The sequence below is a fragment of the Dasypus novemcinctus genome, chromosome 2, assembly GCF_030445035.2.
Source record: "Dasypus novemcinctus isolate mDasNov1 chromosome 2, mDasNov1.1.hap2, whole genome shotgun sequence".
Lineage (NCBI taxonomy): Eukaryota > Metazoa > Chordata > Mammalia > Cingulata > Dasypodidae > Dasypus > Dasypus novemcinctus.
Genome location: NC_080674.1, coordinates 142,942,708 through 142,969,538, shown reverse-complemented (window position 1 = coordinate 142,969,538; position 26,831 = coordinate 142,942,708). Strand labels below are relative to the sequence as shown.

The 26,831-nt window shown below is 43.9% G+C and overlaps 1 protein-coding gene across 4 annotated transcripts in view; it reads left to right on the top strand.

Annotated features, from left to right (window-relative positions):
- MACROH2A1 (macroH2A.1 histone) overlaps positions 1–26,831 on the top strand; it is an 82,657-nt gene that overhangs the window by 30,143 nt on the left and 25,683 nt on the right. For 2 of the 4 annotated variants that reach the window (XM_058279087.2, XM_058279094.1), the window contains exons 3-5: positions 15,424–15,530; positions 15,976–16,173; positions 26,649–26,756. In XM_058279087.2, the coding sequence (XP_058135070.1) occupies positions 15,424–15,530; positions 15,976–16,173; positions 26,649–26,756 (413 nt within the window). Of the gene's footprint in view, positions 1–15,423; positions 15,531–15,975; positions 16,174–26,645; positions 26,757–26,831 lie in introns of all 4 variants that reach the window. The other 2 variants (XM_058279089.2, XM_058279086.2) reach the window with 1 other exon arrangement.

The window sequence follows — 26,831 nt, the reverse complement described above, 5'->3', positions numbered from 1 at the left end:
TACTTGATCATGATGTATAAAATTTTTTATGTCTTTTTGGATTTGGTTAGAAAGTATTTTGTTGAGGATTTTTGCATCCATATTTATTGAAGAAATTGGAGTTGTCCTGAATGATGTTGCAGAGACAGATGCTGGACATTATATATCTTGCCGTAACTCACTGAATGTACCAGGGGAGAATGTAAACTACAATGTAAACTATAATCCATGCTGTGCAGCAGTGCTCCAAAATGTATTCACCAAATGCAGTGAATGTGCCACAAAGATGAAAGAGATTGTTGATGTGGGAGGAGCGGGGTGGGGTGGGGTGTGAGGTATATGGGAACCTCATATTTTTTAATGTAAAATTTTTTTGTGATCTATGTATCTTTAAAAAAAAGGCGATTAAATTTTTAAAATGTCAAAAAAGAAAAGAAATTGGTCTGTAATTTCCTGTTTTTCTTAATATCTTTATTTGCTTTTAGTATTAGAATAATTTTAGCTTCATAGAATAAGTTTGGTAGTGTTCCTTCCTGTTCAATTTTTTAGAAGAGTTTGAGCAAGATTAGTATTCAGTCCTCTTTAAATGATTGGTAGAATTAATCTGTGAAGCCATCTGGTCCTGGACTTTACATTTTGAGGGGTTTTTAAAAAAAATAATTTTATTAATACATATATATATTTTTCATTTTCTGGTTTCCTTTATTTTTTCTGTTATCCTTTAGCACATAATCATATTTAAAGTTTTTTTCTCATCTTTTTTTTAAAAAAGATACATAGATCACGCAAAATGTTACACTAAAAAATATAAGAGGTTCCCATATACCCCATTCCCCACACTCCTCCCACATTGACAGCTTCTTTCATTGGTTCTATCTAATGCTTAGAGTAGAATGTTGAGGTCTCCAACTATTATTGTAGAGACATTTCTCCCTTGAGGTTTGCCAGTGTGTCTGTCATGTATTTCTGGGCACCTATATTAGGTGCATAAGTATTTATTACTATTTCTTCTTGGTGAATTTTCCCTTTCATTAATTTATAGTAACCTATTTCATCTCTTATAACAGTTTTGCATTTAAAATCTATTTTATCCAATATTATTATCACTAAACTTGCTCTTTTTTGGTTGCTATTAGCATGGAATATCTTTTTCCAACCTTTCACTGTCAGCCCGATTATTTCCTTGCATCTAAGGTGAGTCTTCTGTAGACAACAAATAGATGGCTTGTGTGTGTGTATTATATATATATATATATATATATATATATATATACATATAGTCCTTTTTAAAATCCATTCTGTCATTCTGTGTCTTTTAATTGAGGAATTCAATCCATTAACATTCTGTGTTATTACTATAAAGGTGTTACTTTGTCCATTTTATCCCTTTTGTTGTCATATCTTACTATTGTTTGTCTTCTAACCCTTTCAGCTTCTCTTACTTATGTTCTTCATTTCTACACTCCTCTCTCCCTTGTATTTTCCTTTCAAGCTGTAACACACCCATTAATATCTTTTGTAGATCCAGTCTCTTGGTAACCTACTCTCTCAGTTTTTGTCTGTAAAGACTTTAAACTCGCCTTCATTTCTGAAGAGTGGTTTTACTGGATAAAGAATTCTTGACTGGCAATTTTTCTCTTTCAGTACCTTAAATACATCGTACCACTACCTTCTCGCCTCCAGGGTTTCTGGTGAGAGTTCGTCACTTAGCCTTATTAAGCCTTCCTTGTAAGTCATACATTGCTTTTCTCTTGCTCCTTTCAAAATTCTCTTTAACTTTGGACTTTGAATATCTGCTGAATAGTAGGTATCTCAGAGTAGGTCTCTTAGGATTTATTCTGTTAGTGGTACATTGTCCTTCTTGAATATTCATCTTCATGTCTTTGATAAGGGTTGGAAAATTTGCAGTCAGTATTTCCTCAAATATTCTTTCTACTCCTTTCGGTTCTCTTCTCCTTTTAGGACACTTATAACATATATGTCTATGTATTTCATATTGTCATTCAGTTCCCTGATATCCTGTTCAATTTTTTGCATTCTTTTCTCCTTTCGTTTCAATTTCGAATGTCTATCTTTGAGTTCACTTACTCGTTCTCCTTATGTTTGAAATCTGCTTTTATATGCCTCTAATGTATTTTTTAAAATATAATAAACTTTGCTTTTAAAGAGGTTTTAGATTACAGAAGAGTAACATCGAAAGTATAAGGGATTCCCATGGAACCTCCTCCCTGTCCCATATCTCTCCCTATTAATAACATCTTAGAATTGTGTGGTATATTTATTACAATTGATGAATAAATATTGAAACATTGCTACTAACCAAGGTCTATAGTTTACATTGTGGTTTACACTTAATTCCAGTGCCCTAAAAATGCCCTGTGTTCCACCTATTATTCCCTCCCCTTCCCCTCAGAACCTCTAATAACTACTTTCTTTGTAACAGTGTTACAGGTTCTTCCATTACTATAATATTAATAAGTTTAGTTTGTCCATGGTTGCATTCCTCCCTTATGTTTGTTCATTCCTTAACCTTGAGTATTTGGGATGATAATGCCCACTCTGCCTCACATTGAGATTTTAATCTCATCCATTGTGTCTTCATTCCCATAAGTGCTCTTATTTTTCTTTTTTTTTTTGCATGCTTTCAAATTGTTCTTTATGCTTGCATAGTGTCACTTTAATATACGTTATCTCTTTAGTCCTATTTCCTTCATCTCCTTAGATTGATTAAGGAGTTCTTTTGAACATCATTTATTAGTTATTCTAAATCCCAAGTCTCGTCTAGATTCTTGACTTGCTCCTGTGAGTGGGCATTATTTTCCTATTTCTTAGTGTGGATTATTTTTTGTTGTTCCCTAAGCATCTGCTTATGTTGATGATTTTGTTCTGTTGATCAATTTCTCCCTCTTGCCTAGTGGTTTTATTTCACAGCTCTTCTTTGATTTTTAGTTTAATTTTTACCTAAAACTTCAATATTGCTCTGCTTAAGTAGTCAAGACTGTGACAAGGAGCAGCTAATGGGGCCCAACCAGGTCTAGGAAAGAATGGGGAGAGACCAGTCTGTCTTCCTTCACTTTCCTGGCTGGCCAGCAATCGGCATTCCTCAGCAAACCCTTCCACGGAGATGAATCATTCAATTTATGCTACCTCTTCTGAGCTAGCAAATTATGGTAGTTGCATTCACCAAAGTGAAACCACAGTCAGCGCTCTACGGCACCCTCCCTCTTCCCTGGGAGGAATCTGGCCTTTCCCCTCCTTGGCTGCCCAGCCCCAGGTCTTTCCACCTTGGGATGGGGGATGGGCAGTGTTCCCAGCCACAGAAATATCACCTCAATGGTGTTCCCTTTGGCCTCTCCGTCTCTGCATCCCCAGTCCCCAGGAACTTTCCTGGCCTGCAGGGTCCCCAAAACAGGTCCCTCAGACCACTTTTACACCTCCTCTCCCATTTTGCAAAAGAGCTGTGTCCTGCCTGAACTACTCAGACGTGTCTCTTCCTGAAGGCTTTAGGAGTCTATTTCTGCTGAATTTTGAGTCATTGTTAGAAAAGCCAACCTCTCTCCAGGCTTATCATGCTTAGTGTTTTTATGATTTTGTTTTTACATTTTTACTCCACTACCTGGAATTCCAACCTACCTATTGCATAAGATTCAATAAACACCAAAATATTATGTCAGTTTGTGCCAAGTGAATTGTTGAAAACAAAACAGGGAAGGGGGTACCAGAAGGCAGAGATAGCCAGTAGCTCATTCACATGGCAAAATTCATATGATGGCCTGAGATGGCCTTGCTGAGAGGGAGATGAGGGAATAAGCCATGCAGGGAAAAGTATTCCAGGAAGATGGAACAAGTACATAGGTAGAGAATGTGCCTGGTGTGGTTGATTTGGCAGGAGTAGAGGGGCAGGGGGAGGCTAGAAGTCAGAGATGAGGCCAGAATGGTAATGGGGGGCCTTTGGCTTTTACTTCAAGTGCAATGGGGCCACTGGACAGTTTTGAGCAGATTTAAAAGGATAAGCTGTCTGCGGAGTTGAAAATACACTATAGGAAGATAAGGGAGACCTCATGGAAGGCTTTTGCAATGGTCCATGAAAAGGTGATGGTAGCATGGATGAGGGAGGTAGCAGGGGAGGAGGCAAGAAGGGTCTACATCCTAAAGTATGTTTTGGGAGTAGACCCACAGAATTTACTGATGGATTGGATATGGAATATGAGAGAAAGAGAGATGAGTGAAGCAAGGGGGATTTTGATCTGAATAACTGGAATAATAAAGTTGCTATTTACTGAGCTGGGGAAGACTGAGGAAGCAAGGGTTGGAGGACATTGTCCCTGTACATCGCGTGGGATGGGATGGGGCATGACATGTTCACAGAAGTCACAATACAGTGTTCAGCTCAGAAGTCTACCCACTAGAACACCTGTTTTACTACCAAGGCTAAACATTCTCCAAGTGGTAAATTTCGTGTCAATCTGGAAGTAGCCGAGACTGCTGTGGTCCCTGCCTTTATATGGATTTTATGGTATTGGGAATTTCATTTATTTCTTTGGGAAATTTTAAAATTTAAATGTGTCCTTCTCATCCTGGACTCCCAGTTCTCTTCTTCAAAGGTACCTAAAGTTGGCTATTTCTTACATCTTTCCAAAGTGCTCTATGAAGATATAAGCATATATGTATTTATGGATTATGAATTTTATGGTAGGTTGAGACCATTAGAATTTATCACCTAGCCTGGCAAATCAGACCCATGTCTTTCATGGGACAGCTAGGGTCCAGGAACACATTAATTTCTTGAGAACCCTGGGCAGGCATGTGGTGGTAGGTAAATCAGAACCCCCAAGATGCTGCTATTGGTCCTGACAGGTCAGTGAGAGCGTTTTCCTTCTTCCAACACAGACTGTGCTATCTGGAAACACAAAGATGTTAAAAAAAAGATCTAGGACAATTTTAGACTGCAGAAAAATTGAGAATAAAGTACCAGAGTTCCCATATACTCCTGCACCCAGCTTTCCCTATTATTATTATCATTTTTACATCAGTATGGTACTTCTGTCACAATTAAGGAACCTCTATAAAATTGTGCAGTGCAAAGTGTAAAGTATAATGTAAACTATAGACCATGGTTAGTAGCAATGCTTCAATATATGTGTTCATCAGAAAATTTTTAGAGCTTAAACATTTCGATAAAAGGACCACAATGGGAAAAAAAAAGATCTAGGAAGTCTCAGGTGAGACTGATTTTGTTAAAGGAAGTCTTAGGTGACATGTGAGTGGGGGCTGGGGGAAGAGCTAGAGAAGTTCTGTAGGGTGGACCTCACCAACAGTGAGAACTAGGAGATAGGGAGGTTGGAAAGTGAACCAGGAGATCAGCAGAGTAACGTGGTGGTCCTCTGCCTGGCCACCAGTGGGTGTGAATGAGCTCATTCAGGAGCTCCACACAGGGGCTGAGGACAGGTGTCTGGGGAAAGGGCGGAGTCTGAGAGGCTGTCAGTCACCCCAGGTCTGGCGCTCGGTATCTCCAGCAACCCTTCACCATTTATACCCTCTCCTAGCACAGACCTGACCCTCAGATGCTGGGTAAGTAGTCGTTTATTTGATGAGTTGTTTAGGGTGAGTTTCAGGAGAATAGATGAAGTCAATTGCTGCCCAGAAATTGAGAATGATAGCTATTTCAGCTAGATTTAGTAATGAGGCACAATTAGAATTAATACCAGTAGTGGTCCAGACCCACCTGAGGAGAGGCAAGAAGCAAGGCTCCTGGTGGCAAACAGGAGGGGGTCGGAAGTGTTTAAGGGCTGGACCCTCACTTCTGCCACAAAAGCTTCTGAGGATGTCTCAGCTACACCTTGAAGCAGACAAAGTTGGGAGCTGCCCAAGTGACTAAAGATGGCAGCACCCCAGGAGGGCTGTGAGAAGTGCCCCAGGGCCCCTCTGTGGATGACCATTGAGAATGGCTTCCAAGAAAACAGAAGAGAAAGGCAATTCTGCAAATACCTTCTCTTGCAAATACCTTCTCTTCCAAAATCTTCCCTTGAAATATCAACTAATAACACATATTTACAGTCCTCTTGCTTTCTTTCCCATGCCTGGGGGACTTTATGTCTAGTCAACCCAGAGTAAATTACCATGAAAGCAAAAAGCCACTCCTTGGAGCTATAAATAAGTTCTAGCAAGAAGACAAACCCAAATGGTATTAATCACAGTCTCCCTCTGTCTCTCCATGTCTGCCTCTTCCTTCCACCCCACTCCAGTACCGGTTGCCAAGAAGATGACACAAACCCTCCTTGGATTTGCAAGGTTGCACGCCTTAGCCTACAGCTCTGATCTGGCTTCTACCTTCCCTCCCTCTCCTTACTCCTCTTCCTACCCCACCTCCTCCTTTTTGGGCAAGTGTGTCACACATCTAGTGGCTAGATGTGTGTGTTCCCTGGTACCCAGAGCTGGTTTCTTCAGAGGCCCTCTGACAGTGTCCAATGCTGAGATGACATTTTATGGGGTTAGAGGTGGGGATAAGGAGAAAGTCTGGGGAGATAAACTCTTTTTCACACACCCCCATCCCCTGTATCTATAGGGGTACAGTCTGGACCTTTATAGAAAGCCTTTTGCCTGCTAGGGTTCACAGTTTCTTGCCTGCAGAACTGTGTGAGCCATTTGGAAATCCAAGACCTCTATAAATGGCTAACCTATGGACTCCCCTTGCCATCTGATTAGTGCTCTTTGTGGTAGTTGTTAGCTGAGATATTTCTTTGGTTTATCTGTTGCCTCTGTAAATCTGGATATTCACTGCTAAAAGTCAATATCTGCTGTTCATTCAGAAAATAAAGTTACCTAACTTGAGTAGCACCATTTCTCTTGCTTGCACTCTCCTACCTCAGGCCCTGGCAGGCTCAACTCCAGATTCTGATGGTGGCTTGTTATAATGCTGGTTTTGGGGCATGTGTGTAGAAGGGATACTTTGACTTCTAGGCAAAGGCAGAGCAATTTAGTTAAAAACATCAGCCATGTACTGAGCATCCTTACCAGGTGCCAGGTACTGGCTGGTGGTTTACATGAGGTAGCTCACTTAATCTCAAACTACTTATTTTGTGTAGGAGGAAATAGAAGCTCAGCTTAAGTAACTTGTACAGCCTAACTCAGCACAGTCACCCACCTCCAAAAGAGCATTTCCTTCAAGTTCTCTACTGGGCTGAAACCTTAGCAGTTCAAAAGAGACAGCTGGGGCCTAGGAATGCCTAGTCTACTCTGCATTTCTTTTAGTCTTGAGTCAGCCAGTGGGCATCGCAATAGTACCAGGGTATGCCCAGTTCTCCACAGCTTCTTCCTGTCCTCTGTGAAGCCTCAGCCAGGCTGAGGAGACAGGCGTGGAGGGGACAAGGGATGGGCTCTATGGCAACCATGGGGATTGCTAAAGGGGCGTGGTGTGGAACTGCAGAGGTCAGAGATGTTGCTGTGGTCTGGTGTGGGTAGGGAGGACAGGGGCCCTGCAGGGCATGGGCCTTGAAGGACAGGCAGACCTGGGCAGGGCTGAGGAAAGCTGGGAGCATGCAGGCCAGGAGATCAGTGTGTGCACAGGACAGGTGATGGTAGTTGGTATGGCGTGTCCTGGGTGCAGGGAAGGGCAGCCCGTCAGCATCGGAGGACAGCAGCAGCAGCAGCAAGGTCCTGAGGAAAATCCCCTGGGTGACCCAAGGTGGCTGCCATGAGGCGCCATAGCGGGCCTCAGAGAACGGGAAGGCTGAGGCAGGGCTGGAGGGCCAGAAGCTTTTTGGCCGATGTCCATCCCTTCAGTGTTCCTTTCGTGAATGGGGAGGTAGAATCTTGAGTGGCAGAGCTTGGACATATCCTTAGGCAAGTAGCCCACAGCATCAGGAATCCAGTTGGGCAGACAGGGCAGGGGTTAGATGGTAGAGATGACCCCAGGAGGGGTGGTTTCTCTTGGAGACCTCTCCTTCTCTGATGCTGTCATATTACTCTACAATAGCAGCCACAGAAAAAGAAAAAAAAGTTTTTGAGTGCTTGGACCTTTTTTGTGAGAAGCAGGTTTGAACGGGCTGACAGAATGTCTGAGGGTAGAAGGATGCTCGTAACACAGACTTATGAAGACCAGTTGGGGTGGTCTATACCTTAGCTCCCTCCTCTCATTTATTCTGTATTTTTACTTCACTTTTTACACTTTGAAAGGATATGAGGCAAACTCAAGTAGCACAAAAGAGGGAAAACAAAATGTCTCCTTTAATCTAGTGCCCGATTTCATTCCCAGGAGGCAAACGCTGTTACCACATCTCATCGGCTGCAGGTGTAAGCAGAGACCGCCGCCTCCCCCACACAGTGGTGGCCCACCATACACAGTTCTGCTCCTTGTGTTTCCCCCTCAGAAGTCCATATGGGAAGTGGTACTGTGTCAGGGCTCTTTTAAATGGGTTTCCTCTTCGCTTTATACTCTTCAAATCATTTCATTTCAGCAGACATCCCTGATTGTTCACCCCTTCCTGAGATGAATTAAAAACAAATGTCCATGCTTTTCCATTTCAAAACAAACACATATTAACCATTTCCTCGTAAATTAATTGAGTCCTTGAAAGCAAGGGACTGGTGGGGCAGGGACCCTGCCTGGCAGCCAGTGCAGGCCTTGGGTCAGAGCAGGTTCCCTGGGCCTCTCCTCTTCCTTCTAGGGCCTTGACCTTGGCTACCCCTGCAGCTGGCCACTCTGGTCTTGCCACTGCTGTGGCACACCCTCCTGGGTCAGACAAAAGCCCCAGACCCCCATGTCAAGGTAGAGGCTGCCTGTGGGGCCGCCCTGGGTGCTGTGTTCCATCAAGGTAGCTCTGGCAGCACCGAGGTTAATCGGGTTCAAGTGCATTTTTCAAACATATGCAAACTGTTAAGTGTAACAGCAAAGAGTAAACTATCAGGGGAGGAAACACTAGATTTTCTGTTGCTTTTCTCTTCCTTTTGGCTCTTATATACCTCCACCCATGCATCTGTCCATCCATCCATGCATCCATCCATTTGGATATTTAGATGGAGGAAATTGAGGAAAACAAGCTATAGCTTTCTTCCCCTAGAAATGAAACCTGCTGTACTTTTAAAATAAAAAGTGTGGTTGTAGCCTCAGTGATAGATAGTGGCTTGCCTTTACCCAGTGCTGATTGGACTAAGCATGTTACATGGTAACTCATTTAATCCTCACACGTTTATGGGTAATCTCAATGATCATCCCACTTTTATGGAATAGGAAGCTGAGGCTTACACGTATCTTGATCAAATCTCACAGCTACATGTAGTAGCTGGTACTCAAACCCAGGCTCTCTGACCTCAGCCCCAGGCTCTCTAACCACACTGCCCTGCATAGTTACTGCCCTGCAGCAAGGACACAAAGGACATGAGCTTCAGCAGAAGCACCCGAGATTTGGGCAAGGTAAAGGAAGACTTTCTTGACCAGGAAGATAATTAGGCACTGGATTGGGTTGATGGGTTAGATGAAGGTAATGTTTGCCAAGAATCATACTATCTCCTTTTATATAATGTATATAATGTGAAATTACTTATTTTTTACTTTTAAATATGAAATACAATTAGCAACCAATGGAATCTACCTTTAGAGATTCCCAAATTAAGCTGTGTTTCTATCTTATTGGGAGACTTTGTGGGGAAGGCAGGATACTAGACTAGATGATGCCATCTGAGCCCTCCTGGCTCATGGGTCTTTAGGAAAAGTCTGTAATATGGGCTTAAAAGTATTTGTGTCAGATTTAACATCATCTAAGGAGAAGCAATGGAACAGTTCATTTGTACAAAATACTTTGCAATTTACACAAAAATACCATCTCCAATTACTGTTGTAGGTTTTATTTTCTCTCTGGAATCCCTGATTTCCTTTGAAGCTCTTGAGACAGGCAGACTGGAGAGCTCTGCCATGGTGCAAATGTTAGGCCCCAGAGCTCTGAGTTGACAACTCAGCAGGCTTTCAAACCTTGCCACTCATCTCCTGAAAAGGTGGGATATGGGAAGGTGGATTCTGGGATATGACCGAGGCTTCCGAGGGAATTGGAGATGTTTGGTTGGGATGCAGGAAACTCTTAGCAATCACCCTCCTATTGGGGTTGATTGGGTTAAGGCCTTCCGGAATGGTGTAAAACAGTTCTGAACTCAATGAACTGCTGATGGAAGGATGATGAATTGAAAGAAATAAAATAAACAGATTCCTTGTCATGTTGTTGGCTTTGTAGCAAATATCTGTTTTCTCCTTGGGATTATATGAACATTTGCTTTTCTTTGATTTCTGGTTGTTATTTTCAATATTTCTTTTGTTAGATGAGACGCTTCAAATAGCTCTGTAAAAGCCCCTGACTCTTTCCTATTGCAAGGCTTGTGTTTAGAGTTTGGCCCAGTCTCAACACATCACCTGTTAGCTGTTAGGAGTCTAATTCTGCAAACCATGACTTCATCTCCCTAAAGGAAGATAGACAAAATGCTTCAAAACAACAGATACGGTTTAGTTCAAGACGTTTAGGAAAAAAAAAACCCCTAAGCCTTTGGTCTCTGGGTGAACTTGGAAAGTAGACCTGTCAAAGGTATTCAAGTTCAGGCAGCTGGTCCGTAGCCAAAAAGGCTGCCAAATAATGCGTTATTCAAGGCTATGGGAATTTTATCAAGTGGCCTTAAAACGGTCATGTTCAATGAGGCTGGGGAACATTTGGCCCAGGGGTGCATGTGCAGCACTTGCTGCTCTGAGGGGAGAGAATAAGGTTGCATTGCTTATCCAGGACACTACAGACGGTAGAGCTAGCAGTGCACCAGTTGCCAGAGACTGGCCCTAGCCAAGAGCCAGAGATGCTTGGGTGTTTTGCAAATTAGATATTAAAACAAAAAAATAACTAATGAGCTGGCTAGTGTTGCTCATCAAACAGCTTGTCCCCTTTGCAACTTTTCTAATTGGGGAAACTTGCCACACTTTTGGTCCTCTTCAGAGGTGACCTCTAGTGCTTTGAGCCCTAAGTCAGCCCAATATTTGATATTGGTAACAGAAGTTAGACTGTCATTGGCCAAGACTTGGCTTGAGGGGGTAGAGAACCGTGTAAAGGGTCCTGTTTTTTCTCCTTCTAATTGCTCTTTTCCCAGTTTCCTCCTGTGGTTTCCTTTGGATTCCATTTGTTTTGGTTAATACCCTCCAGGCTGTGGCTCCTGAAAATTCCCTCACGAAAAGATTTGTATCTGTAGATCTGGTGATTTTCTGGCTCTCCTTCTCAGAATTCCTCTTCTCTTAAACTGGCCATAGAGCAAAAAATTCAGAAATGCACAAAACCTTCCAAAGTAAGAGATGAATTGAATTCAAGACACCCTGCCCCTTGTAGGAAGGCATGGGTTCCATTCAAGTTGAGGTAGGGCTGGTCCTGGTTTTGCCCAGGGGGCCGTGCCTCTTGCTGATATCCCCCGGTTTGGTGGAGAGGGTCAGGGCATCCCAGTGTCTTTGGGGTAGAGAGGCAAGGAATCAATGTATAGCTCTGAGCCTTGAGTCTCTGTGACTTTCTGCCCTTGATACCATTTGCATAGCAGAAGATCACTTACTTGGAAGAAAACTTAATCAGGAAATCTTTGGTGGTGCTGCATGCCCTGCCCTCATTCCTCAGCAGCTCCCTCTCTTCCTTTCTCCCTCCCTTGAACTTGCCCTGGGGAGCAGATGGGAACTGTTCCATCTTGTCAGGCTGCTGGCATTTTGCACCTCTCCTCTCCCCCTGCAGCAGGGGCCCTCTCTTAACCAGAAAAACATTTGACGAATTGCCTTTTCTAAAACTGGATTGAGGATGAGGGGTGGGTATTATTGAATATTGGGCAAAGGATGGGTTTGTACTCTGGGTTACTGCTTTTCTTAGCAGAGTGAGTCCTCTATCTTTCTTGGCTGTTGTAAAATGCCCCAGCCCTCTGCCTGCTGCAGTATAGCGAGGAGTGGAGGTGGAACATGCTTCTCATAAAAGGTGTGTCTCCACGGTGCTCTGTCTTGTATGTCCCTTGCCGGTGGAGTTACTATGGTAACTATCCATCTGGAAAAATGCAAGAGTAAACAGAAGATAAGGCTCTTGCTAAGCTAGCTGGTGTGTGAATATATGCCCCTCTTTATTTTCCCTACTTGACACAGCTCTCTCTCCTTCTTTCCCACAGAGCCAAGGCCCTGCTCCTTGTGGGAGGACCAGTTACCTTGGATGGATGAGCTGGGGTTTAGCAAAAAAGGAGGAGTCCTGGATTTTCTGGCACCTTAGTGAAGAAGGCAGCAGTATAACACCCCTGCCCAGTTCTTTCCAAGGAGCCTAGATTCCCCATCCCTCTCCACAAACCATGTCCACCCCTCCTCATGCACTCATCCACTCTTTTTTCACTTCCACGTGGATCCAGTTCAGTATCCCTGCATCCAAACTGAATTAGCAGTGAGAAAGGTCTTTGAAATTTCCCAAATGGAGAAGCTGAGGCTATTGAAGTTTCAACCACAAAGTGAAAGAGCAGGGCAAAAAAAGCTCTTGGAAGCCAGGGAGAATTCCCTATAGCTCCTGGAGAATTGTTCTTCAGATTTCTCAGCCCTGGGTGCTTACGGGCCACTCCATTGCTTTATTTCCTTGTTTTATATACTGCATGCTCCCCACCCAAAATAGGGGCCTAAACCCACTCAGATTCTGGTGACCTCCAGTGCCCAGGTCTTTTTACCCATCACCACCATTTTCCCTGCACAAAAGAAGTAGGGGCAGCTCTGCAGAAAATAAAGACATCCCTCCCCTCTTTCCTCACCACCAGTGACCATTGTGCTGTCTCTTGGGGAGATCCTTCCACTAGCACTCTGGGCAGGCAGAGAAAATGGGCTACATCCACTTTCCTGAGTGGATTTTAGAAAACCGTAATGTCAAATGCTCTTCTTGCCAAAGAGGTAGTTTAAGCACTTAGCAGAACAGGACACCACTAACAGGGTGTGTTCATTCTTTCTGTCTCTCTGTAGGGGTGCTAGAGCCCAATATGTTAAATGGCCTAAACATTCCTGGATACTACTTTGCTACATCCGGGATGCAGTGACACAGCATAACTGCACTCAGTTTCCGGGGTGTACGTGATCTGACTGACCCATACACGAGCTAATCAGTAAATGTAACATGATAGGTATGCCACTGTAAGAGCCAATCATATATTCTGATAGTAGTAACATAAAAGCAGCTCCCATGTAAACAGAGGAGTGGAGAGAACAAAGGAAGCTTACAGGAACAGGAGAGAGAGCAGAGAAAGATGGAAAAGAGCATAGAATAAACTCAATATGTATAAACTCCCGGCAGCTCCACGTGCCTTCTTCTTTGCTAGTGGCTCTGACTCTCCCACTCTGACTGAGGGGCCCGTCTGGGCCCCCAACACTCTGTCTCTCTCTCAGAGCAGATGAAGCATTATCAAGCACAGTGTGACTAAAAGATTGTCATCCGCCAGCCTCCTCATGTGTATTCTGGCTCTGTGAATACTGATGGGTGCTTCCCTGTGGCCTCAGGAAGGGGGAGAAGGCTGGTGGGAGAGGGTGTGGTGGGGCAGGGAAGCCATTGAAGTGGGCTAAGGTCTGTGCTCCAGATGTCCCTCTAGGGCCTCCTGGCATTTGGGCTTCCAGTCGAGGGCCAGCTCTGGCCTGCTGTCTTTCCTACTCCCTTACTACTGCGTCTGAGTTCATGTCAGGCTGCCTCCTGCTTTGGCTTCTTCTCAGGGCAGCGACTTTGCTGATGTGCTCCCTGCTCTATGAACATATGAAAACGAAGGCCACACTGGTCTGGCTAGGCAGACATTTCTGCTTTCATAGCACTCTGGGCCTAAGGTCATTTAGGCATTTGAAGCACCCTTTTCTGCTGGCCACGATGGGTCTGTCTCCACTGGGCATTGGGACACTCTGCTGCGATCTCATCAATCATAGGGAAGCTTCAGTGAAACTGCTAGGTGGGCTATCCCCCTGCCATTGGTAAACTAAACTGGACTGAGCTCTTGGGGGAACAGCCTGGTTGAGACTAGTGAGTGAGGGTGGGAAATATAAGCCCCCTTCTTTCCTTGAAGTACCGTGCCATTTATCTTCCCTTCCCCCCACCATACATGTGTAAGTCCAAGGCCCTGTGCCCTCCCTGCAGCACTGGCATATGCAGCTCTGCTGTGGGCCCCCTACTGGACTGGGAACATGGTGAGGGCAGGGTCTGCTGGGCTGCTAGTGTCCCTCCATGCTGAGCAAAGGGTCACATGTCACATATAGTGATTACTAAGTAAATGAATTCCTGCGCTGGATTGGGGGCAGGGGGGCTGTAGTTTCAGGTATGACTAATTTTACCCCTGCCAATAGAATTTACATGAGTAGCTAGGCATGATAAACCTTTTCAACTTAACACACACCTGTTTTTGCATTAGATTCAATTGTTAGTACCATCTAATGTATTTATACCACAAAATAGTGTCAGTTTTAAAGATAGGATTTTTATGAAGCTAAAATTTTTCTCTAGTTATTTCATAATGATCCTAAGTTTTGACTTTGCTGGAGAAATTTAGTTTTTACAGCGTAATATAGATTATTGGAAATTTCTTTATTACCAGAAAGACTTGCTTTGGGCCCAAAAGAATGGACTGGAAGGAGCTCACAGGCAGGGGCATGGTGGGAGCAAAATTGCAGAAGTGTGGGGAGTATAGGATAGATTCTGGAAGTCTGCATACCTCAATAAGAAAGTGAGGAGATGGTAATGAAAACAGGTTATCAAGAGAACTGCTCCACCAAGGAGAAAAAAATTTCTTGCCAAAGGACACTTCCTATTTTCCATCATCTTTGGGGCTGTGGGAGATCTATCTTCTTGTGTTGTGAGACTCTGCCCCACAGGGTAGGTAAATAAACCCTCTAATTTAGCACCAACTCTGGGTCAGGCTCATAGCCACCCTTCTAGTTTTGAAGCCAAAGGTATAGGCATTCAACACTGATTGGTTAAAGATTTGTCAAGTACTTACAATATGCCACCCACTACTTAAAACCCTCAAATCCCTGACCCATTGCTGAAGGTGCACAGTACCCTTTCCGACTGGGCAACTGAGTGCGTCTTGCTCAGGACTCTGCAGGGTTCACCCTGGTGACATCTGGAGTGCTGACTGCAAGTGTCCCTGTCCTGGGAATTAGGAGACTGGAATCTGGTTTCAGATCTCAGCTCTACCATTTACTGAGTGACCATCAGCTGGTTCCTTCCCTTCTCTAAGCCTGTTTCTTAAACTCCCAAATAGAGAGGCTGCTGCACCAGTGGGCTTCCTAGATTTCCCTCAGCCTTGCCATTCAACACTCCTGTATTGCCAGCACGACTGGCCTCTGAAAAGCAGCTGCTTGAGTCCCTTCCTGATCCTATGAGTGGAGGGGTCTAGGAAGGTGTATGCAGTCCTCTGCTGCTCTGTCACATTCTCCGCCTACTCTTTTCCCCACAGCGGAGATTCTGGAGCTGGCTGGCAACGCAGCAAGAGACAACAAGAAAGGGCGGGTCACGCCTCGGCACATCCTGCTGGCGGTAGCCAATGACGAAGAGCTGAATCAGGTATGGGACTCTTATACCCACCCCCTAGACACTTCAACAGGCAGTGATGCAACCAGGTAGACAGTCTTGTCTGGAGAGAGGTTTGTATTTAGCTAGCTCTTAAAGGTATGAATCGCATTTTGGACTATTAGCAGCTCCTCTGCCCTCCATGGCAGTTTTTCCTGAAGGCTTTGTTGTGGGTATGGGTGTGTGGGGAGGTGGGATCAAACAAGGTATCTGGCTCCCTCTGAAGGAAAGATTCTACCTAAATTCCACCCGAGTGAGGGACTGGGAGGACTTGGCCTCTGTGTAGTGAGCTTGGGTGCTGCCAGCATCCTAGGAGTTGCCATTGGAGGCAGGAGCTGTGACAAGCAATAGCAGGAGCATGGGTGGGCAGGGCTGGCTGCTGGAAGGCCGGGGCAAGGGTGGTCCGGCTCACCACCTGTCACTTTGGTTTTCCCGCAAGCTGCTCAAAGGAGTCACCATAGCCAGTGGGGGGGTGTTACCAAACATCCACCCCGAGTTGCTAGCAAAGAAGCGAGGATCCAAAGGAAAATTGGAAGCCATCATCACACCACCCCCTGCCAAGAAGGCCAAGTCTCCATCCCAGAAGAAGCCTGTCTCTAAGAAAGCAGGAGGCAAGAAAGGAGCCCGGAAATCCAAGGTACGTGATTTGTCAGGACATATGGAGTAGGGCAGGCTGGGGGGCAGGTAGATGGGGTTGTGAGGGGCCCCCCTCCCTTGAGTGCTTATCCCTCAGTTTTGGAGGAATATGTAGGGTAGGAGCAAATGACAAAGGGCCCAGTCCAGCTCAGGTGGCCCAAGTCAGGCAGGGATTCTTAGGGTCCTAGAGGGCTGAAACCCTTAGGGCAAGGGGGCCTGGCTTGCAGGACGTGACGAGGGGGTTGGGGCGATCGCCCCGGCTGGGAGGACCCTGTGCCCTGGCTTTTGGAAGGAGCCTGCCTGTGGAAGAGCTTCCCTGTCCTAGGGAACAGCTGTCACCAGATCATGCCCAGGGGCACCACCTGCTCGCTTGCCTTGGTGCTCAGTCTCAGAAATGTCATTGCGTTGCCATGGCCACATGTCCTCTTCTGCGCATGTTCCAGCAGGGCAGTTTGCTCTTAAGCAGGGTGGTCTCTGTCAAGAAGGAAAACAGATGGATTCTTCAGGGCTTTTTGCTGGACCATCCTTGGACTGAAGACTAGGTCCTAGGTGCTGATCTGTTCTGTGGTTAGTGAGATCCTCTCCTGCGTGTCACCTGATGCCTAGCCATCTCCCTCACAGCTTGGGGGAGCGGCAGCCCTCCCTCAGGTGATTTTGCTTGTCTGTCTGAGCATGGGCAGGAGACCATAAGGCAGCTGGAATACTCTCTGTTCCTTCCCTGCTGAGCCCTGGCCCATCAGCTGTTGTCACAGCTTCCGGGGCAAATAAACAAGGGACAGCACAGTCAAAGTTTTGGCTTTTCAGTGTTTTCAATAAAATAGAATCTCAAGGCAACCCTGATGAGCCCCTTAAAGCAGGCGTTTTCTAACCTCCACCCAGCCTAAGAGGAAATCACCTCTGGCAGAAGGTGGCCTCCCTGTTTTGCAAGACCCTCCACAATAATTCCTTGAAAAGGTCTTGTGGGATCCAGTAATGGAGGGTCAGGAAGTTCTTCCCTCATGGAGCCCAAATCCTCAAATGAGAGCGAGGTAGTGTGGATCCCTTCCCAGGGCAGGTACAAGGAGGAGTGACCAGGCTAACCAAGCCCCTCCCTGTCCTCCCAGTATAGCCCCACCTCTGGGTGGGTTCCAGAGATCAGATCCACATGTGGTGGCACCTTCCTTTGCCTCTAGCTCTCTTCTCCCGTCCACTTGGTTTGTGGGGCCTTCTTTAGTTGAGCTGAAAGAGGCTGTATCTGCAGCCTCTGTATTGCAGAGGCTGTATTTCCAGTTGAGCTGGAAGGGGCTGGATGCAAACAATTCCCTAAAAATAACAAAACCTAAGTTCCTCTTGCCAACATGCCATGACCCCCACCTCAGCCCAGAATCACTCCCAGCTCTTTGATAGAAACTTGAGATTAAAGAACATCCTGCAAGTTATTTCCAGACGTGTGCACTCCACCTTGCTCACATGTCCTGAAGGAGGCTAGTGGCCAGGCAGAGATTTCACAGAATGCTCCATTACTCATTGCTGCTAACTATAAAATTAGCAGATTAAACTGTTTCTTTTTCCCTTTTCAACATTTGCAAAGGGAAATGTGGAACAAGAAAAGTAGGGGGAAAGTGCCTGTGCATCCCTTTTAAAATGTAAATAAAGAAGATACCAAGCCCACCATGTTTTGAAAAAGTACAGCAGGGACCTGGCTGCCCACCAAACAGGCCTTTGGCATGTGGTGCTGGGACCCAGGGGGCAGAACCACCTCCTTTGGCTGAGCATCTGCGCTGGCTGTGGTGGCAGCTGTTGCCCTCCCTTGTGCACACGTGCTGCTTGTTGGTTTTTGAGCATGACCCTCACATTCCAATGTGTGGTGACAGACCTGGCTGGACCCTGTTCCCTAGTTACCCCTAGTCTTCCCCTAGTAGTTTCTGCCCCATGTCTTTCTAAACTTTACAATCCACCAAACCCTAGACGTTTTTTTCTTTTTTGAATTGAAATATAGGGGTGTGTGTGTAGTTTGTGTGTGTGTAACTCCTACCAGCTCTATTTGGAACTCAGCGTTTCTAATAACCATATGCCAATAATCACTTGAATGCTCAACTTTTCCCTTGATTACAAAAGCAGGAAGTCTGTTATGGTGGTCTGTTTTTCTTCCACACAATAAAACACATTGTCTGCTTACTGTACCAGTATTTGGCTAACATTAAACCCTGGGGGAAGCTGAAATTGGAACCGTGAACAGCTAATTTTCAAAACATTTGTTTAATGTAAATTGTGGTGTCAGCTCCCAGATACAGCGGAGAACCCTGCATCTCCTGGTTTAAGTGGAATGTTCTGAAAATAACCTTTCCAGGGACATGCAGAGAAAGCCTTAGTAACATGCTAAAGCACTTGTAGTGAAAGGGAGTTGGTATTTTTCAAGTGTCAACACTTGAATTCCAAATCATAATTTCCCCCCCAGTTCAATGTAATGTGAAGGTTTTGAAAATCTCCAGTTGTGACAGCTGAGTCAGCTATAGTGGAAACGGTTAGAGACAGGCAACAAAACATACTGGGGGCCAGGAGTCCAGAGCCCTGACTGTGCCCCTGAGCTCGTCCTTCCTACCTGGGTGGCCTCTGGCAAGCCTGACTCCCTTTCTGTGCCTCAGTTTCCTCCTCCTATAAGATGGTTGGGTTCATTATAACCTTACAATTCAATAACTCTCTCTCTGAATATTTGCATAATGTGATTCTGAAAAGGTAATATGCACAGGAGTTTGGACAGTACAAAAAAGTATGCAATAAAAAAAATCTCATTCCCACCACAGTCCCTTCACTCTCCCCCCGCCCCCCCGCCACCAGGCAATCTTTGTAATGAGTTTGTGTATATCTTTTAGAAAGCCTGTACCTATAAAAGCATATAGATATATAAATCCTTCCCTGATCCTACCTACTTTAAAAATATATATAAATCACATTACCCACAATTTTGGCTATATGGCATTAAAAGAGCAAGCTCTGAGGTCAGCCACCTGGCTTTGTATTCCAATTCTGCCATTTCCTAATAGTATAATCTTGGCAAGTTACTTAACTTTTTCTTTTTTTTAAAAGATTTATTTACTTCTCTCCCCTCCCCCCCACCCCCCATTGTCTGCTCTCTGTGTCCACTCGCTGTGTATTCTTCTGTGTTCGCTTGCATTATCAGGTGGCACTGGGAAACCATCTCTTTTTTGTTGCATCATCTTGCTGTGCCAGCTCTCTGTATGTGCCACGCCACTGCTGGGCGGGCTGCGCTTTTTTCATGTGGGGCGGCTCACACACCTTGTGCTTAGGGTACCCCTATGTAGGGGCGCCTCTGCACGGCATGGCTCTCCTTGCATGCAGCAGCACTGCACATGGGCCAGCTTACCACACAGGTCAGGAGGCCCTGGGGATTGAACCCTGGACCCTCCATATGGTAGGTGGATGCTCTGTCAGTTGAGCCATGTCTGCTTCCCTTAACTTTTTCTGATGTCTTAGTTTCCTTATCTGTAAAATGGGGATATAACCTTGGGTGGTTACGAGGCTTAATGAGAATTCATGTGAAGTACTTAAGAGTAGTATCTGGTACAAATGTTAGCTGCTGCTGTAATTTATATCTTGGCAATTCTTCCATCTCTCTGCATATGCACTGCTTTAGTAGTTACATATGGCTATATTATAATACAGAAAACAATGTAACCAGTCCTTTGTGAATGGACTTGGGGATTCTTTCCATTCTTTCTAGTCTTTTCTGTGATAAACAGTGCTGCAGTGACTATCCTTGCACATGAGTTTCCTTGCATATGAGTTCCTGTGCTAATGTGCCAGTTTATCCATAGAATAAATTCTACAAAGTGAACCACTGCTGAGGCAGAGAGTAAGTCTGTTTTAAATTTGATGGCTGTTGCTCACATGCAATGTATTTTACCCCATTAAGAAATTTCAAAAGCTATCTCGTGATTTAACATTTAATGCTAGTTGTTTAAGGGAAGATTCATTCATTCATTTGACCTGTAATATTGAGTGCCCACCTGTGCGATTCACTGTTCAAGGTGTACTGGGGATACAGCAGAACAGCAAGCCCCTGCCCTCCCTCAGGGAGCTTTGATCTAGTGCGGGAGACAGATTCTTTCCAGACGATGGGAGGGGGTAGGTGCTATGACAGAAATAAAGTAGAATCAAGGACCTATGGTGATAGTATGGGCGGTGTTGTTTTATATAGGTGTTCAGGGGAGGTTTCTGGTGACACTTGAAGACCTGCAGAGAGTAAGATGTGCAGTCCTGCAGCAACTGAGAGGAGATGTACATGCATGTAATAATTACTGTTACACAGAGGATAGACCAGGTATAGGCAAACTTGGGTTGATAATTTCATATAAGGCTTTTTGGACACTGATTTTTTTTTTTTTTTTATTTCTTTTTGGACACTGATTCTTAAATATGTCCTCCAGCTGACTCTTACCTTTTTGGTTTCTGCTCCTTAAAGCTGGATGAGTATAAATTCGTGGAAGGTTTGGGTTTTGTGGACTAATGTAAAATTTTTAAAAACAAGTCAGTTTGGAGATTGACAGGATTGTTTGCTAATAACACTCCCTATCCCCAAATTGGGATCTGGAAAGAATTTACCACTTAACATCACCATTTCATAAAAGAAAGGACATTTTAATAACAAAAATTCAGTACGGGACATGCAGACTACAGGCTTTACGAAGCTTCAGGCACAGCCATTATGTTTGGGATGCAGTGACATCTCACAAAATGGTGGACCTCATCTTATGCACCCCATTGTCATGTAGTGCAAGAACCTTGACAGGCAGAGGCAGAAATCATCTGCCAAGTAGACAGGCTAGAGTGAACCAGGAAGGGATGGCTATGTCTGTACAGTGTTTTCCTGCTTTCACTCCTGGCCGCTCATTTAACAGGAATTCTCCAATCTCATTTTAATTTTCCAGGGGAGGAATCTAAAGCTTAGAAAAGGTAGCAGTTTTTCCCAAGTCACGCAGCAAGTAGAGCTTGGACTCAAACACCAACCTTCAGAGTACGGACATGTGTTAGTTCTATGTACCGTGACCGAGGTCCACATCTGTTACCTGCTACAGGGAGCAACAGCTTTAACAGAGGAGGCCACAAGCAAATGAACACTGCTGAAAATCACAGGTTAAACCTTGTAACCTGGCCGCTTAGGTGGCAGCTGGCTTGTTATATCGGGTGCAGGGAAGTGCTCTGCCAATGAAACTAGCTCCAACTCTCAGGTGCCTGAACTTCTATCACTCAGGACTTTGTTACCTCTTAAAATCCAAGTGTCCTTAGGGGAAAGCACTAAATCCTTATCTGTTTATTCCTCTTGCTGAACAACTACATCCCATCACCATACATTTCCTGAGCACATCCTATATGCATGGTGGTTTTTAAACGTTTTTGCTTATATACTTCCTAAAATTTTTTTGGAAGTCTTTGTATCTCACACACTTTAAAATTGACAGCTAAAATTTCATAATTAAAAAGCTGCAAAAGGTATAATTCTGGTGTATTGTAAATACTGACATTTAAAGACAAAACTTTCACAATTCATTTAAATGTATCCAATGAAATCACACTGCAATGATTTGATATATCGTATTCCTTTTAAAAATACCCAAATGAGCTCATTATTTTTCTCCTTGGTATTAGTCAGGTTCTCTAGGGAAACAACCAACAGGATATATACATATATACATATGTATGTATGTATATTACATAACTGTTATGAGATTTTTAAAAGAAATGTTGCCTGTGACTGGGGATGGGCAAATCCAAATTCTGTAGGGCAGGCCTCAAGCTGGGAACTCCCATGAAAGGTTTCTGATGAGTTCCCCCTGGAGAAGCTGGCTGGCTGAAGTAGAGATGGGAATTCTCCCTTCTGACTGCTGAAATCATCAGTTGTCCTTTTGAGGCTTTCATCTGACTGGATGAGACTTCTCTCATTGAAGCAATCTCCTCAATTGATTGTGGATGTAATCAGCCACAGATGCAGTCAACTTACTGATGCTTTAAGCACACGAAATATCCTCGCAGTAACAATCAGGCCAGTGCTTATTTCACCAAACAACTGGACACCATCATCTGGCCAACTCAACACACAAACTTAATCATCTTATTGTTGATCCTTTATTTCCTTTTTTCACTTGCCCCCCCCCCAAATTTTATCCTAATGTAATACTTTTTTTATGCTTCTAGTATTTTATTGATCTGTGCAACGCAAATAATGTGTATGAATTTAAATTTATTTTGAGAATATTTCTTATATAAAACACTTAAGTGTTATGGATTCTACAGGATTGGATAGTTACCACATTTATTAATAATGTACTGTTGATCAGACCAATCAATAATTAAGGAAAAAGTAAAATTTTATTGGAACTGCGTCTTGTAATGGGATGGATGGAGATGGGTTTTCTCCAATTAGCTTCTGTATCCAAAGATGAATGTTATTTATTTGCTAAAGTGAGGCAGGGATTGGCATCATATTGTTACGTATTTAAAGATGTAAGTGCCTAGAAAATCTTGTTTACAAGTAAATGGAAATGGAAAGGGTTTGTTATAGCAACATCATTCAGTCTTCTGAACTCTTCCTAAATTAATGCCAACAATTACAAAGCAATCTATCATCAATTTGTTTTAGTAAATGTTTTCTTTTAGAGTAGTTTTAGATTTACAGAAAAATGACAAAGACCATACAGAGTTCTTGAATATCCCTCACCCCATTTCCTGTAGTTAACACCTTATATATATATAGGGAAGCGGACTTGGCCCAATGGATAGGGCATCCGCCTACCACATGGGAGGTCTGTGGTTCAAACCCCGGGCCTCCTTGACCCATGTGGAGCTGGCCCATGCGCAGTGCTGGTGCACGCAAGGAGTGCTCTGCCACGCAGGGGTGTCCCCCAAGTAGGGGAGCCCCACGCTCAAGGAACGCACCCCGTTAAGGAGAGCCACCCAGCGCGAAAGAAAGTGCAACCTGCCCAAGAATGGCACCACACACACGGAGAGCTGTCACAGCAAGATGATGCAACAAAAAGAAACACAGATTCCCGATGCCGCTGATAAGGATAGAAGGGGTCACAGAAGAACATACAGCAAATGGACACAGAGAGTAGACAACTGGGGGATGTGGGAAAGGGGAGAGAAATAATGAAAAAATAAATCTTAAAAAAAAATCTGTATATATATATTTAAAAACAAAAAACACTTTATATAACCAGCATGTGTTCAACACAACTAAGAAACCAAAACTGGTGCATTACTATTAACTAAAATTCATCATTCTGTTTTTTAATTATCTATCAGCTGTTAACTCAATTAGGTACTTCTACAGTTTTGTTGAAAGCAAAGAATTAGAAGCATCTGACTTTAAAGGATTTGTTATGCAGTCTTTCCCTTTCTTGGTTCTTGGGAAGTATGTCAAAAACGGCTTTACGAAGACTTACCGTATTATTATTGATTATACCTGTTTCTCTTTCACTTAGAGGCACCTTGTTAACTTTGAGATACTCAGTATTAGAAAAATCAAAAGTGGTAATTTTAATGTCTTTGCTAGTACCGTGTTTCTTGATAAAACACTTTGTTTTTTATATCAAAACATCAGAACTTAGATTTCAACTCATTTAAATATTTATGGAAAATGTCAACCATTTAACTTAATTGTCAAAGCAGTCCTTACTGTTAAAACAAACAGGATATTAGACCTCATTTTTTCAGTGTAAGTAAAAATGTTTGTTAATGTTAATGAATTTGAATCCTAAGAGACAGATGGATTGGGCATGGGCCTTGCCCTGAGTTTATTGTCCAGATAAAGAAAGACACAGCTGTCTATGATACTTCTCACCTTTCTTTTCTTGATTTGCTCCTATGGGACCCTGTCTCAGGAGTGATGTACTTTTGTTTAACTTTTTACTTTGAGATAACTGTGGATTCATAGGCAGTTGTAAGAAAAGTAATGCGGAGATCTTACATACCTTTCACCTGGTTTCCCCCCCATTGAATGTATACTGTCAGAATGAGGGATTGATAATGGATACCATCCACTGGCCTTATTCATACTTCATTAGCTTTAAATGTGCTCATTTGTGTGAGTGCATGTATTTAGTTCTGTGCAATTTTATCATGTGTAGAATTGTGTGACCTCTACCACAGTAATGATGCAGAACAATTCCAGCACAAGGATGCTTTGTGCTGCTCTTTTACAAACGGAATATTCTAGGTTGACAGTATTTTTCCCTTCAGTACTTTCAAGATGTTGCTCCACTGTCTTGTGGTTTGCATGGGAAAATCTGCTGCTGTTCTTATCTTTATTCTGCTGTGCATAAGGTCTTTTTTCTCTGACTGCTTTTAAGATTTTCTCTTTACCACTGGTTTTTAAGAAATTCAATTGCGATGGCTGTGGTGTAGTTTTTGTCATGTTTCTTGTGCTTGAAGTTTATTGGGACTCTTGGATTTATAGTTTTCATCAAATATGGGAAAACTTTGGCCATTATTTCTTCAGATATTTTTTTCCTGCTCTCCCTTCTCCCTCAGGAACTCCAGTTACATGCGTAGCAGGTTGCTTAGAGTAGTCCCACAGTTCATTGTTGCTCTGTTCATTTTTTTAGTCTTTTCTCAATGTATTTCATTTTTGATGATTTCTGTTATGCCTTCAAGTAGGATTGATGTACTTTTTGATAGCTGGGGGAAGAGGAAAAGTGAACAGTTTAAACAGAAGTTGCCACTGTTCCTACCACTCGCTTCTACAATGTATCTGAATACAGAAAGTCCCAAAATGAGCCCAAATATCCATTTCTAATATAAATTCATCCTCAACAGAAATATGCAAAAAAACCTGGGAAAGCCATGCAGCCCTAGCCCCTAGGCAGCACACCATACCAAAAAGTACTCTAGGGAAGTGGGAGGGGAGAAGGGGGTGATGAAGAAAGATCCAGCCTGTACATTGCCCATAGGCATAGATCATTCCTAGAGTAAATCAGTCTTAGGGAAAAATACATAGGGAAATTGAGTATCTGGAAATTGATTTATTTAAAGCTTAAAGCCCAAGGTACATCTACTTCAGTTTGAATGGTTCTGCGGAAGAGGCCAGAGAGCATGCTGTGATCTGTACCCTCAGTGGGGAAGGGATCCCCAGGGAGACACTGGGGACTTACCAGCAGCCACAGTATGGATCCTCTCCAGGGCTGATTTTGTTTTGTTTTGTTTTTTGTTATTAGGCCAGTAAAAAGAATTTCCTGGGAAATGGATAAAAACAGAACTTGCTGAGAAATGGGAGAGAAGGATAGAAATACACACCGAGATTTGACGTGGGTTGCTCTGGGCAGAGAGCACGGGATTTGGCTTCTGTGGTCATCTTTTAAGCTATTATTCCTCCCCTTGTTAATGCTAAGGGGAGGGGCCCCAGCTGTTATTGGTTACCCCACCAATACTGGGGGTCAGTGGTGAGGCCTGTTTGGAATACCTGGGGCCTCCCCTCAGCCCCCAAAATGGTCCCAGCTGGGAGGTCAAGGTCAAGTGGGATCTCAGACCGTGGTCTGTTGGCCATGTTGTCTGCTGGGCCAGCCACCTTCTCCCTTTCACTATACCAACCTTCCTCAACTCTCCCCTCAGAGAGTTCACACCCTTATATTCTTAAGGGGGTATAGAGGGGTGGATGGTTATTCTTCTGTAGTTACTTCCTGCTGGTTAGGGCAGTAGTCCCTGCCTGATAGGGTGTAAACCTCTCGGGCTATTCTATTATGGTTGAGGGAAGATGGGTCTAGCACTGTGGCTGGAACTGGATGAAATCCCTACATAACTAATAAGGCGATGATTCTGTAAGAAATCTGCTTAAGTAGAATTTTGAATATATACATCGTCCTATTAAAAGGATAAACAAGGTGGTGATAGGTGGGCCCAAAAAGGGAGCCAGCCGTGACATACTGGACCACAAGAGTGAGAAAGGCCAGGTGCCTTCAGAGGCTGTGTCCTCTCCAGGACTGGTTTTAATGAAGAGGAGGCAAGAGTGTCTCAGCTGCTGGAATAGGCAGAGTTGTGGTCCTTGATCTGCATTTTGAGAACTAATGACCTAGAACCCTTTAACTGTTTCTCGCTCCCATTCTCGTTCTCTCTCTCAGACTTCAATTGTATACAGACATACAGAAAGGAAAGAGACTTGTACACCCTTTAAGAGATATTTACTTGGCTTGAATTTATGCAAATGTTTCTGTTCTAAATTATCACTGTAAAAGCAAAGTTTTGCCTTTAAGGGATTTTTTTCCCCCAGATTGTGTGTGGTGAAAATACCATTTAACCTTCTTCATTGAACTCTCAAGCCCCTGAAATAAGTCTACAGACCCCACTTTGAGGATTGCTGATCAGAATTGGTTGTAGTCCAGAGGCCCATGTTTTCTGTGAGCCACCTCCCTGTTAGCAAAGCCCAGTCATGTGTGGCCTCTGCCTGTGTGGATGGTGTACTAACTTTTATATTTGTGCAAGAAGAAGCAGGGAGAAGTCAGCAAGGCAGCCAGTGCCGACAGCACGACCGAGGGCACACCTGCCGATGGCTTTACCATCCTCTCCACCAAGAGCCTCTTCCTCGGCCAGAAGGTAGGCAAATGGTGCTATAGTCCATTCCAGGGGCCCCGGGACATGTGGGTGCAGACCACCTCCGTGGGGAGGCCT